This window comes from Pogona vitticeps, chromosome 5, assembly GCF_051106095.1.
Source record: "Pogona vitticeps strain Pit_001003342236 chromosome 5, PviZW2.1, whole genome shotgun sequence".
Lineage (NCBI taxonomy): Eukaryota > Metazoa > Chordata > Lepidosauria > Squamata > Agamidae > Pogona > Pogona vitticeps.
The window spans coordinates 98,613,444-98,626,921 of record NC_135787.1 but is presented as its reverse complement, the minus strand read 5'-3'; the positions used below and the strand labels follow the sequence as shown (position 1 = coordinate 98,626,921).

Here is a 13,478-nt window from a genome sequence, read left to right as displayed (position 1 = left end):
TAAAATGAGATCACTTGGTTCCAGGTAAGATCATAAGCTACAAGGAGTATCTCAAGATAGACTAAGTGGTGGTTGTGGGGCAGCTTTGCCTTCTAAATGATGAAGTTGTGTGTCATCCAGAATATTTTCTAAGGGGTTTCAGTTTACAGTTTCTTTTTCTAGCTGCACAGCCTCTTAATTACCTTTTTATTTTTCTCTGTGATTATTAACTGTAATCATCCATTTTCTTTGTTTTTCTGATCTCTAGGCCACTCCTAATGAATTTCAGAAACAAATTATCAGCTGAAGAATCCAATGGCTGTTCAGATTATTCAAGAAAAAAAGTCCTTATCATTCTTTGATTCTAGCCTAATGAATTCAGCTTGTATCCATCTATCATCACAGCCACCATCATCTTAGAACTTCAGAGCTAGAAGGGACCCTATGGGTTATCAAGTTCAGACTCTGTCAAGGAGGCACAGTGGGGAATCAAGCTCCCAACCTCTGGCTCCACAATCAGAAACTTAAGCCATGGAGCTATGAGTGAAATGAAAATACCACACCTCTGAATTGCTAGGACGGCTGACTTATCTCAGAACCACCCAATGAGTAATGTGGAAGGAAGCACTAGGTGAAGTGTTAACAGTAGTTGCGGTCACATGTGTGGGATGGAGAAGACATAGATTGCGTTCTCTTTCTTTTCAAAGGCAGCTATCTGGGATGTGTTCTACGTAGTACATCCTAGCACCATGAATATGTCAAGGGTCTTTCTATAAGGTGGCATCCTCATTAGGGAATTCCCTCCCCAGGAAGGCCCGTTTGCTTGTCCTTTTCTGATAATCAGAAACCTTACTTAATGGGGCTTTTGGGGTTGACATTTCAGATGGGCACAAATGGGAAAACTGGTGGTTCGTGATGGTTTCAATGAACCCCTGAAAAATGAGCTGTTGCACAATTAATTTTTCTGGTTTGTGCATTGGGGGTGGACTACATGCTCCTGCCATCTCTGCCACCACTGCCACCTCCTCCATCGCCACAGGTACAGTGGCAGGCTCCTGGCAAAGAAGCTGGGCCCACTGCCTCTGAGTTTGGCACCTGAGGCGACGGGAAGAGCAGGTAGGTGAAGGCATTGGGGCAGCTGGAGGAGGGCAGGCAAGCAGCAAATGAAACATCGCCGGGGAAAAGATCTGGCATTTCGTTTCGCTTTGGCAAAACAGGATCCCCGAACTGGGTTATGAAGCAAACTACAAACCAGCCCAGTTCGTCAGGTTTTTAGTTCATGATTGATTTCATGCCCATCTCTAGTTGACAGCGTTAAGGAAGCTCAGCATTGCCCTGCCTTTCCACGTGTAGTGGTCAGCCATGATATATTTCTATCCCTTTAATATAACAAGAAGAAAAGAGACGAGGGAGAGCTATGTATGCTGGCTTGAGCTCACTGAGGACAGATGGGGTATAAATGTAGTTAGTGAATGAGGAATAAATAGTGCAATAATAAATATATGAAAAATAGTGCAATATAAATATATGAAAAAGGAATCACAGCCGGTGCAGTTCATGTTGTAAGTCTGTGTCTGCTTATTTGAATGTTGCCCATTCTGTTTGTGAGGATGGATAACTTCCATTTATCTGGCATTATTATTATTATTATTATTATTATTATTATTATTATTATTATTATTATTATTATTATTATTATTATTATTATTATTATTATTATTATTATTATTATTATTATTATTATTATTATTATTATTATTATTATTATTATTATTATAATAATAATAATAATAATAATAATAATAATAATAATAATAATAATAATAATAATAATAATAATAATAATAATAATAATAATAATAATAATAATAATAATAATAATAATAATAATAATAATAATAATAATAATAATAATAATAATAATAATAAATTTATAACTACCAAAACTACCAAAACTCAAATGCAAAGCTGGAAGGTTCAGTGATAAAATGTAGAAGTAAAAACACAAAGAAGTCATAATTAATAATCCTGAGCTTCCACAAGCAAATTGTGGCTTTTTACGCAGGCCTTCCCAAATACCACCCTTTTGTAAATTATGTTAGCCTGTTGTCTTATGTCCCAGATGGGTGATTTTATGGGGGGGGGGTAGGGTCTGTTTGTTTTCTTTTAATATGTTTTATATGGTTTTAATAATATTGTGTAGGCCACCCATAGTAGTGGCATGGTCACTAAATGGGTGGGGTATAAATAAATAAATAAATAAATAAATAAATAAATAAATAAATAAATAAATAAATAAATAAATAAATAAATAAATAAATAAATAAATAAATAAAGACACAATTAAACAAATAATAATACTAGTAAATGCTTGAAATAAGGAAAGTTAGACAGGAAGGGAGTCAGCCTTGTCTCTCTGAAGCAACACAGACAGGCATGCACTAAGTAAGCTCATTGACAAAGCTGCAGTGGTCACGCTGAGGGGCATTAAAGAGCTGATATCTCCTGCAACAACACCAGCTTTCTGGTTATCCTGTGTATTGAACGGGTGACCAAGAGATGGCAGGCTGTGATTCAGTCTGTGCAACTTCACCCGTTTTGCTCCTCCGTGCAATCCATTTTCTCCACACCATCTGACACATCTGGGACAAGGAGTTTAGACTGACCACCTCCATTACATAGTTGCCTTTCATGAGCAGGCATATAGGGGGAGAGAAGTGAGATCCAGCCCTACAAAAGCAAAAGAGAGGTAGTTTGTTCAGGTCAGCCACAGATGGGCTATTTGTAGAGTGCAGCAGGAAGAGTGCAGGTCTTAAAAATACCTCTGCTGAAGATGATTCTTTCGTTACAGCAGATGGAGCTTTGTGACCTCGGTATGACTATTTGAGATGTACCACAGTTAGTACTGCTAAACTGAAGTGGTCATCTATGAGTAGGGCTTACTTTTAGTCCTGTTCCCCAGGAAGTAGGTCAGTGCCACAGAAATAAGGGATATCTAGTATATTCTATATACATTCATCATCATCTTAGAACTGCAGAGCTGGAAGGGATCCTATGGATCACCGAGCCCAGACCCTGCCAAAGAGGTACAGTGGGGAATTGAACTCCCCGTCTCTGGCTCCACAGCCAGATACTGAAAGCACTGGTCAAGTGGCTGCACAAACTCATTCCCATGATGAGGAAGGTCACACCTTCTCCCATGATCCCCATTTCCCAATTTTCCCCCCAAACCCACTAAAACAGCTCCTATGCGCTTTCCTATATCATTTCCCCCTCTTGAAAGTTAAATTTAGGGGATGTAAGAGTGCATTTGGGTCCCTTGAATCTGCATACTGCCCACTCTGATGTGTAGGGTGTATAACCTTGCTAATGATGGGCTGCACAACAAGAACAGTATTCTCACAGCTAATCATTTATTTCCCTTTAAAATGATTGGCATTAAAGCCTTATTTGCGGTACATATGAAGAATTTGTTTCCATGTCACTCACTCTTTTACGCACACACACATGAATGCATGTACATAAAATTTCAAGGTTCATCTGTTTGTGTAAAAGCATTTTATACAACTTCCCTTCATTGTTTCTTTTAAGCCATTAAGGCAACTGATTTTCCTGATCACACCATTGTGTTAAGAACTGGACGGAAGCACCAGCCACCTTTTATCTTTCCTCTGTAGTGAACAAGAGTTCCTGACTTATATAACAGGAACAAATAGCTGACCCAGACCATTCCAATGGAGCCTTCTGAGGAGGGCTTCAAGACTAACCTTGGGCGTTAGCGAAGCTCTCTGTTGATGGGGAACTGAACTTTTGCAGAGAAGCAGAGGTATCTATGTTATTCATCCTGCAAATGTATGTTTCTCATGAATGTAGCAGAATGTTGAGGAGAAGCTTAGAAATAATCCAAAGGACCCTTTGTTAAGAGGCAGTTGGTAATGGATAACGTGTTTTACAAGGGTGATTTTTTTCAAATCTATAAAGTCCATTGCAAAAAAAAAATGTCATCAGTGAGCTATAGTTAGCAATTTATTATATGAGTAGTATTGATATTTTGTATGTTTCAGCCTTTTATTCAATTATACTCTGAATCCTCTTTGTGTACAATTGAGTCGTTTATTCATTGAGGTCATGATTTCGAGAAGACCCTTTTAAACATATGTGCTGTTTTTATATTTTGCTGTATCATAATTTTGTTTTACTTATTTTATTGCTGGATGTTTTTACATTCCTATAAATTGCCTTGTAAGGTTAGTCAGTATATAAGTGCCATTTTGATTGTCTCTGGTTTCATTTGATGTTGACAGTCAAATAAACAGAAATATAATTGGGCCTAAATTACAAGTACAAATTAAAGTATTGAATGAAGCATGGACATCTGTGTGAAGAGCTCTGTAGTTACTCTGCTACAAAGAATTCCTGTTCTAGATTGTAGAAGTACAGGAGGATACCTGTAACACAGTACAATCAAACAAATTCTTCTGTACGCTGTTGCATCAGATGCTGGAGACTTTCCTTTAGATTGCTCCCCAGCCCTGAAATCCACTGAATGGACTGGGAAAAGTCTGGCTTATCCCCCTCCACTTGACCTAATTTCTAGTTCTTTTTTCATAAAGGCCAGAATTCTATTGGTTACTTATGCCAGTGTAAGTGAAATGGTATAAACTGCGGCGGTGAGTTGCTGCTACTGAACAAATTGCTGCTTGTATCCTTGTGTGTCAGTTGCAAGAATTGGTGATCAACAAGAGATAGGACCCTCAACTCATTAACTAGCAGCAATGGGCCCCTGCTGTTCATTTCATAGCACTCCATGCTGGCATAATCAACAAGATTCTGGCCATTGTATTTAGATAGTTATAGCAGATCTACCCAGAACAAATACTTCCATAATAGAGTCACAGTATTTATTATTGAGAACGGTGCATCAAATTTGAGTACTTATTTTGAAACCCACTTAAGACTGAAGTTGGAAAGTTATTTTCTCTTTAGAACCCTGGGCTAAGTAGTTTTGAAAACCTACTATGTACAGCTCATCCGCAGAAGATATCATAAGGGAGTGATCCACTGTTGTGACCTAAAGTGCTCAGCCACTGTGCTATTATGAGACTTTTTTGTGTGTTGCCCTGCTTTACAAATACCGTTGTTCAATATGCATGCACTAAAATGAATATAACTCAGACCTGGTTAAGCTGAAGTTGCTGAGAAATTGCCCCATGTAACTGAGAAAGAATAGAGTCAAGATTTTCTGAGACTACTTTTTCTGAAATTACGTCTGCCTGCATAGTTCACAACAGTATTTAACCTATCAAGAAATTAGTAATCAATGCTAATTTGTAATACCTCCTTCTGTAATTTATTCCTAGCTCATCTTCATGTTCAGATCAGAGCGGATGTACAGTACTCGTAAATTTCTAGGTGATTTCTGAATCCCATTGCTTTCAAGATAGCAGCAAATCTACACCAAAGCAGACAAACAAACAAAATAATCCAACCCCCCCCCCCCTACAATTTTACTGTTCACATTAACAAAGCTGGAGGAATCAGAAATGGATTTTGGGGTTGAAGAAGTCAATTCACTTCCTGGGTTTAGAATAAACTGATTCTAAGTATTTTCCATTTTGTTTTGGGGTTTTTGGGTTTTTTTTGGGGGGGGGTATTTTGTTTTACTGTTTTGTACCAGGCTCTGTTTGATAGATTTTTATTTTCCAGCAAATCCAAAACTAACCACCAAATCAACCAACACCCTTGAACCAGTGTAGTATAACAGAAGGAATGTTTGACTAGACTCAGGAGACCTTGATTCACATCTTTGCTCAGCCACGGAAATTCAGCCCCCTTTTATAATAGCCAAGTAGCCCATGACCCCCCAATGTTTTTAATTGAATAAAGTCATCCCTTCTCAGAAAGCTTCTTTCTTCCCCCAGGACCTGTTTCCTATACATGCACAAACATGCTAACTTTAATATCCCGCTCTGAAAGGTCAATGAAAAAATTCTTTAGCAAGCAAGACAACATATAGAAGGTATCTCATGAACCTCCAGAAAACACTTTGTGATCCCCTTAAGGGTTGTGACCCCCCGAGTGAGAAATTCTGGTCTAGTTGAAAGAGTCTTATGCTGACCATCATGCAAAACACAGACAGTTATGCATATCTGAATATTAGGACTGACCACTGATCTCCATTCCCTTGACATATCAAACATTAGTATTTTATTTATTTATTTATTTATTTATTTGATTTATATCCCGCTCATCTGGTAAATCTATACCACCTCCAGAAATCCTGTCTGCAAAGGGGATAATGAATTTATTCTCCAACTTTGAATGTACAACCCAACCCTCCATTTTTCAAGGACACATGTACCAAGTTGATGTACATTGCAGTGAATGTGCATTGGAGGCTATGTGTAGGATAGTCACATAGTCTCTAATGTGTGAAGATGATAGTAATGAGCTATCTGATGCTATCCTGACCCACACAGGCACAGCTTTGGGTGACTACATAGTATGCTTTTTGTGACTGCACATATGTTCTTCATTAGATTTCACAGTGTTGCTGAAGAAGGCTGATTATGAGTCATGGAAATATAGATATGAATATCTTTATTAACAAACACAAACATGTTATTCTCTATTAGACCTGTGCTGGATTAAGTGGAAAAATGTTTTTGGGGCAGAAGGCTGGGAGGATAAAGACTAATTCATGAATGATATAACATGCTCCTTATCAAGGTTTTAGGAGACGAGAGTTGGATGTATGCAGTCTTACATGAGAGTTAATCTCATTTAGTCCAGTGTAAATAAACGAATCACCCTACCCATTGATGTCGTTTTAAAACTCATTAATTTCACTACAAAGCTTGGTCTTAACTCTCTTGTTGCTCAATAGCACTAAAATACATTGAGGACGTCACCTGTGTAACAATATCATGTTCTCTTCAAAGCAAAATATTGAAGAAAACATTCTAATAATGACGTTTTCTGTATTTCATAGATGATACGCCCCCAAGTCTTGCTGCTTTTGTTAGCTGTATCTGCACCAAACCTAGGTAAGAAAGTACACGCTTTGCAATTTCTTCATGATCATCTTGTTTTTTTATCAAATAATTATCTTGGTTATTAAATGGCATAAAATTAGAACTGTAAAGCACATCAGATTCATAGAGTATATTTGTCCTACAAAGATGACAGCTTATTACCAGTATAATTGTCCTGTAAGCCCGGAGTTGAGCAGAATAATACTTTGCACTAGAAATGCCTCTTTCATTTTCTGCTCCGAAGGGCCAGATGCTTACAACTTGCTTATCACACATGAAAACACAGTAAAATAGGGCCTGTCTGTTCTACAGAGGTGAACTCATTATGTTAATTCTGCTGTGGAAGTTCCCTGTAATGATTCCCTGAGCACTGCTATTTGCATGCTATTGGTTAAATCTCCAGTTAAAAGAACCTTAGGTTCTGGAACTGGGAAATACCATTCCCTGAGAACAAGGGAGGTCTCTGCAGCTCTTGGCCATATTGCTTGCCGTTTAAGCCCCAGCAGCACAACCGTCTCTCCTTCTTCAGCTACCACAAATGGCAGTTGTTTATTTTGTTAAAAGAAATCTGAGCAACACAAACATCTCAGGTGCAGAATTTCTTTTTCCCTCTCTTTTCTCATAGGTTCAGCTACTGTACTTCTGTTTATCAGGGACAGCCTCTTTTAGTCCCTATTTGCCAAGAAGGAAATAGCTGTCTAGATTTTGTACTTAACTGTATTTTTAATGTCAGTTGTTGGGGTGCCTTTCAACAAATGTTATTAATTTTATGTAGTTATCTATGGTAGAAGGTTTCTGCTCTGTCATGTTTCAAATCTATATAGCAGTTTATTGGAAAGATCTAGCAATGTCTTGATTTTGCATAAGATTTTGCTTGGATAGGTGATATCAGCCAACCATTGTTTTGCAGAAGGAAAAGGAGTTGCACAGTCATTTGCACGCTGTAGTCTTTTTGGTGATGACCACATCAAGACATTTGATGAATCCCTGTATGATTTTGCTGGTGATTGTAGTTACCTGCTTGCTGGAGACTGTCATAAGAGATCCTTCTCAATCTTGGGTGAGTTTGCTGGAATCTCAATATGTAACCTTATAAATATCCAATCATATCTGCTATTTAGGTAAAGCACACTAAGAAATTTAGTTAAGTTTCACTAACACCTTAGTTCTTTCAATCAGGGCTAGCTCTAACAATGCAACATATAGAAGCAACTTGCTTCAGACAATACCATTAAGAGTGTATATGCATTTTGGGTGTTTAGATGGAGGTACTAATTTATTTTATGTATTTATTTATTTATTTACAGTATTAGATTTATATTCTGCCTATCTAGAACGTGTCTACTCTGGGTGGTTGACTCAATGCTGTTATGAGATTTTGTAAAGTGTTTGTCCTACCAGGAAGTGGGTAGGTTGGAAAGTTGACAGCATCATGGTTCAGGCAGCAAAATAACTTGACTTAATTTATGACATTTCTCTATTATTTATATTTTTAATGCAAGCTGAGTCTTAGGATTAGAGTACCCATCGAAACAAGTATTGTTAGGCTTAAAAGAACATCAGTTTATATTAAATCTAGCAGCATGCCCTTGCATTCTCAAGACTGCTTCTTTTCAGCCATCTATCAAAAGCACTCTAGAGAAATGGGTCTTGTTAGATAGACAGTAGCCACCAGCTTGCCAAGACCATTAAAAAGGTCCCTAGGTACTTCCAGAGAGGACACTTCTAGCATTCAGAGCCTGGGTGCACCAGTACATAAAATGTGGAAGGAGGAGCAGAGCAGAGTAGATGAAAACAGAGAAAGGGGGGTTCTCCATCCCTTTCAGTGCCACACACTCCAAATACATCATAAGGTTGTCCCTTCAAACAACACTGTCCGCAAACTAGCTATCCACATGAGCTACAGAGCAAGATGATTAGGAACTCTCCTAATCTGCATAAAAAACCCTGCAGCCCTAGAGCTGTGCCAAAAAGGAGGGGAAGAGATCTAAAAAGGGGTGGGATGGATCACTCTAGGCCAAACCACAGGTGGATGCCATAATTTTATTCAAACCAAACAGCACCAAAAACGATCCAAATGGCAAACTGTATGCTCATCCAAATGTGTTGTAAGATATAACCTCTTTGAAATACTTGTCAAAGTTGGCTCTCAGGAATCTCTCTGCACCCTTGTTTGTGATCAATAATTTTAACATGAGCTAAACAATGAAAATATAAAAGGCCCCAATCACTTAGATGATGACTATTTTCCTTATGTATGATAATGATTGAGATTTAGGCTGAAGTTCAGCACGTTCGCATGGTACAGCTGTAACTGGGGGCATAGCTCTTCTTTAGCTGCAGTGACTTGTTGCTGGAAGGAAAAGATGGGGCAGTGTGGTTGCCACGATCATCAGCGCTTCTTTTGGCATCCTTGGGCTTGTTTGCAGAACCAGCCATATTGACAGGAGGCAGCGTACAGTACGTCTCCTAGTATTCTGCAAAAGTAAAGACTAGGAGGCTAGGACATGGCTACACTCCATGTTTTCCACAGGGAAAACTTAAGGCAGGGGGAGGGAAATCACCCCCACAGTGTTATGGGATAATTTTTTTTTTTAGGAAGTGGGTAGCTGTGTTATTTTGTGGAAGCAAAACCAACAGCCTCTAATGGTACTTTAAAGATCAGTGATGTGTTTGGTGAGGGACTAGGAGGATGGCCACAAGGCCTCTAACTTCCTGAGACAGGAGGAGAAGCACCTCCCAACACTGCCGCTACTGCCCAAGAATATTGGCAAATCTTTGAGTCTGAGTCCCAAGCCCGAGTCTGAGTCTTTGGTACCAAGCCCTGAGTCCTAAGCCCCAAGTTCGAGACCCTATTAAAAATAAGCTTTTCCCCTAAAAAAAAGAGGAGGAGGTGGGTCAGCTCCAAGCTGTGGGTTGATTCCAAGTCACTGGGGGGAAAAAATACCAAGTTGAGTCTGAGTGGAGTCACCAGTGTGACTTAAGTCTGACTTGACAGCAAGTCCCATGACCCAAGTCCCTATCAGTGCCATGTTCAAGATAAAAGCAACAAGGGTGGTGGCAGTGGCACCATCTTTCTTGTAGCTTCTGCCGCCTCCTCCTTCTCACATCCATAGCATGGCTGCTTCTCAGGATACTCAGGGCCAAGGCTTTACAGGTAGAAGTAGTTTGTTTTTTAAAAGTTTATGCCTGGCAATTTTTTTGGCCACCCCACCTCATTTGTGCCAGGCATTATTTATCTTACTAGCTGAGAAGCAATCGCGGTGTAGAGGGGAGAAGGTGGTGGTACAGGCAAAGGTAAAAAGAAAAGCCTGGTGGTAATGGCCAGCTCAGGGAACAGAAAATAAGTGGCAGTGGCAGTTCTCGCTGTTCTGGCAGCAATCCACTGCCTGAGATTATTGCCTCACTCTGGCTAATTCCCAGCTGGACCCAATGGGCTGCTATAGATATTTGTTAATTACAGCTGCTTTCATGGACTACACCTTGTTTTTAATGAAATGAAGTGCAATGCATCCTGCAATCCATAAAATTTATACCACATAAATATTTTAGGCCAGAATCCTACTTCCCCATATTGTGTACACAATGCTCTGTTGTGTATGCAGCAAAGCTCTTTCAAAGGTTGTGGTAGGGCGTATTCAGGACCTCTTTACACAAAAAGAAGTCTAGTTGCAGCCTAAAGCAGCAAGAAAGCCTGGAACTTGAAGCAGGCAGTAACACCAGTGTGAGGAAAAGATGAAGGAAGACAAGGCTAGTTTGTCTTTTGGCTAGCAAAAACAAGCGCCAGCCTATCTATAATGCAATGGACAGTCCTCCTGTCTTCGATCCCTTTATACAAAGCGCTGGTAGTGGTGAAAGTTTGTAAGAGGTCTAGAGTGAGGTAAAGCAAGCTGGGATGAACCACAAAAAGGGAGTAAAAGGAGAGACAGCAGCAGGTTGGGTGAGTGGTACAATTTGCTACCCCACTGAAATGGGGGGAAACCTCTGGCTTATGCACTGGCAAGACTAAGGCTGCACAAGGTCCTTGAACAGCATGGTGGTCTTAAGTCTTTAAGGTACCACATGATTCGATATCATTAAAGTGTTCTGCATAAACCAGAACAAAACAGGAAAAGGCCATGTCCCTAAGATTACACAAATCTAAGAGTGTGTGATATCTTTTATTGGATCACTTGAAAAAAAATCAAACAAATTGCAAGCTTTCATGGAGAAAATCCCACTTCATCAGGCAGAGCTCAGCCCCTTCATGGACATTACAGAGGAACTGTAGAGTCCAAAAACTGACTCTTATCTACAGGTATGTGTCTTTGAGAGGTGATTTCATTCTTCTTAAGGTTGCTATCTCAAGCATACTTGCAACTTACAATAAAAAAATATTGTAAACAAACAAACAAACAAACAAACAAACAAACAAACAAACAAACAAACAAACATGGTTGGAAATTTTGCACCCTCCCGTTACAGACAAAAGATAGCCAACCAGTATCCTAATTCCAAGTTCACGTCAAGGATACAACATACAGGAAGTTATTTAGAAGGTTAACCTGAAGGTTCGCCCCCAAATGCTTAAAAGAAAAGTGAGCAATGAATGTTTTGTGACAAATTCCATGGCTTTTGTTTCTTTTCAGGTGACTACCAGAATGGGAAAAAAACCAGTCTTTCCCTGTACCTTGGGGAACATTTTGATGTTCATTTGTTTTTAGATGGCACTGTGACTCAAGGTGACAAAAGGTAAAGATTTTGATAGGGCCAACCACGTCACACTTGTTATTTATTTATTCATTATTTATTCATACGTAAATTTTTTGTATTAATTTTTTTTTATCCTATCTTCTATTCAAAAGATGGAATTGGTCTTGATGGCCTTATAGGCCTCTTCCAGCTTCATTATTCTATGATGCTTTGAAATGTGGTAAACATGGCTCTCTTCCTTGCCATTTCATTCTCACAACAAACCTTAGAGATGGATCAAGGGGAAAGAAAGTTAACCAATGACTCTCCTAGCTCAGTGAGGACTTGAATTCTCCCCCATCATGATCTCCGTTGTTGCAACACAGGGTCTGAAGAAGAGAACAGTTCTTCTTGTGAGAAGGCGTCACATCCAAATGAGAACACATATTTTCCAGGGATCTTGTTCATACGTACAGCATACATGGAAGGAGGAAGTCTTTTACACTCAGTGCTGTAACAATGATGAATGCAGTGAAAAATGAAGCAAGACCACACACTTCTTTCTAAGCATGTTCACACTGCCACAAATAGTGCCTGAATAGTTTTCAAATCTCACCCCCACATTCACCACACTAACCCTACTCAGGCGTTCAATGAAAAAAGGTAATCTTGTTTCACTGAAGTGGAAGAAAGATTCCAAACCTGTACCAAGTGACTTAGGCTTAAATTAGAAGCAGAACTGCTCTGAACAGAAGTAAAAACAAAGTAAAGCAGATTGTTAATATGGATATAAATAACAATTAAGAAAGATATTATTAAGATTGTGAAGAAAATAAATGTCTGGTGGAAAATAAGGAAGTAAAAATGTTACAGACTTACTGTTTTGCGAAAGAGATAATAGAAAGTTATTTTGGTTATGTGCTAATATTGTGATATTTTTTACTTATTTTTATAATTTTTAAAAAATGCAATAAAGACCAAAAGTTTTTTTTAAAGGTAATCTTAAAGCATGAGCAGAGGGAACAGGCTAGCTTTGCCCCTCTCTGTTTCAGCTCTTGCATGAACTAAAATCTGTAGAAAAAGCTACCTGTAGGGGCTCCTCATGCAAGAATCATGAGATTCTTGAAAAATTAAGGTTTCCATTCACGCAAAGATGCTCCACATGTAGAGACTGCTCTCTTCTTCAGATTTAAGTCTCCACATGTCAGAGCGAGGATGGAGAGAGAGCGGGAGTAGCCTATTCCCTCTGCCCTCAGGTTAAGATGAACCCTTGTACTGAGCAACTGAGCAGGGTTTCTGGGCCCCCTTTAAATGGAAACAAATATATTATACTGGGCATCCCATCTTAAGGCATCTTTTATTTCTCTCATAAACAGGATACCAATACCCTACGCCTCCAATGGAATATTTATAGAAATTGAGGCAGGTTATTACAAGTTATCCAGCAAACAGCATAGCTTTGTGGCTAAGGCTGACATCAGTGGGAATATCCAGATAATCTTTGCAGACGAGCACTATAATAAGACCTGTGGGCTCTGTGGCAATTTCAATGGCTTTGCTGAAGATGATTTCATGACCCAGGAAGGTAAGACTTAATGTTGCCCAAGATGAACGTGGGCAGCATGATGTATTTTGGTGTCTCCTTTTGATTACATTTGAAGCATATACTAATATTGCCAGAATTTAATATTACTTAGCAATTATACAGTTCTTTATAGTATCCAGAGGGCTTCACTTTCATTCTTATAGTTCTGCAAAGTCAATAATATTCCCCTCCATTTTGTAAATGGAGAT

General features: G+C 38.9%; 1 protein-coding gene across 1 annotated transcript in view; it reads left to right on the top strand.

The window, feature by feature from the left end:
- The first annotated feature begins 3,593 nt into the window (after positions 1-3,593).
- VWF (von Willebrand factor) overlaps positions 3,594-13,478 on the top strand; it is a 172,954-nt gene continuing 163,069 nt past the window's right edge. The window contains exons 1-5 of the mRNA XM_020785775.3: positions 3,594-3,805; positions 6,971-7,025; positions 7,924-8,073; positions 11,642-11,744; positions 13,061-13,269. Of these exons, the coding sequence (XP_020641434.3) occupies positions 6,971-7,025; positions 7,924-8,073; positions 11,642-11,744; positions 13,061-13,269 (517 nt within the window). The 5' untranslated portion in view covers positions 3,594-3,805. The remainder of the gene's footprint in view (positions 3,806-6,970; positions 7,026-7,923; positions 8,074-11,641; positions 11,745-13,060; positions 13,270-13,478) is intronic.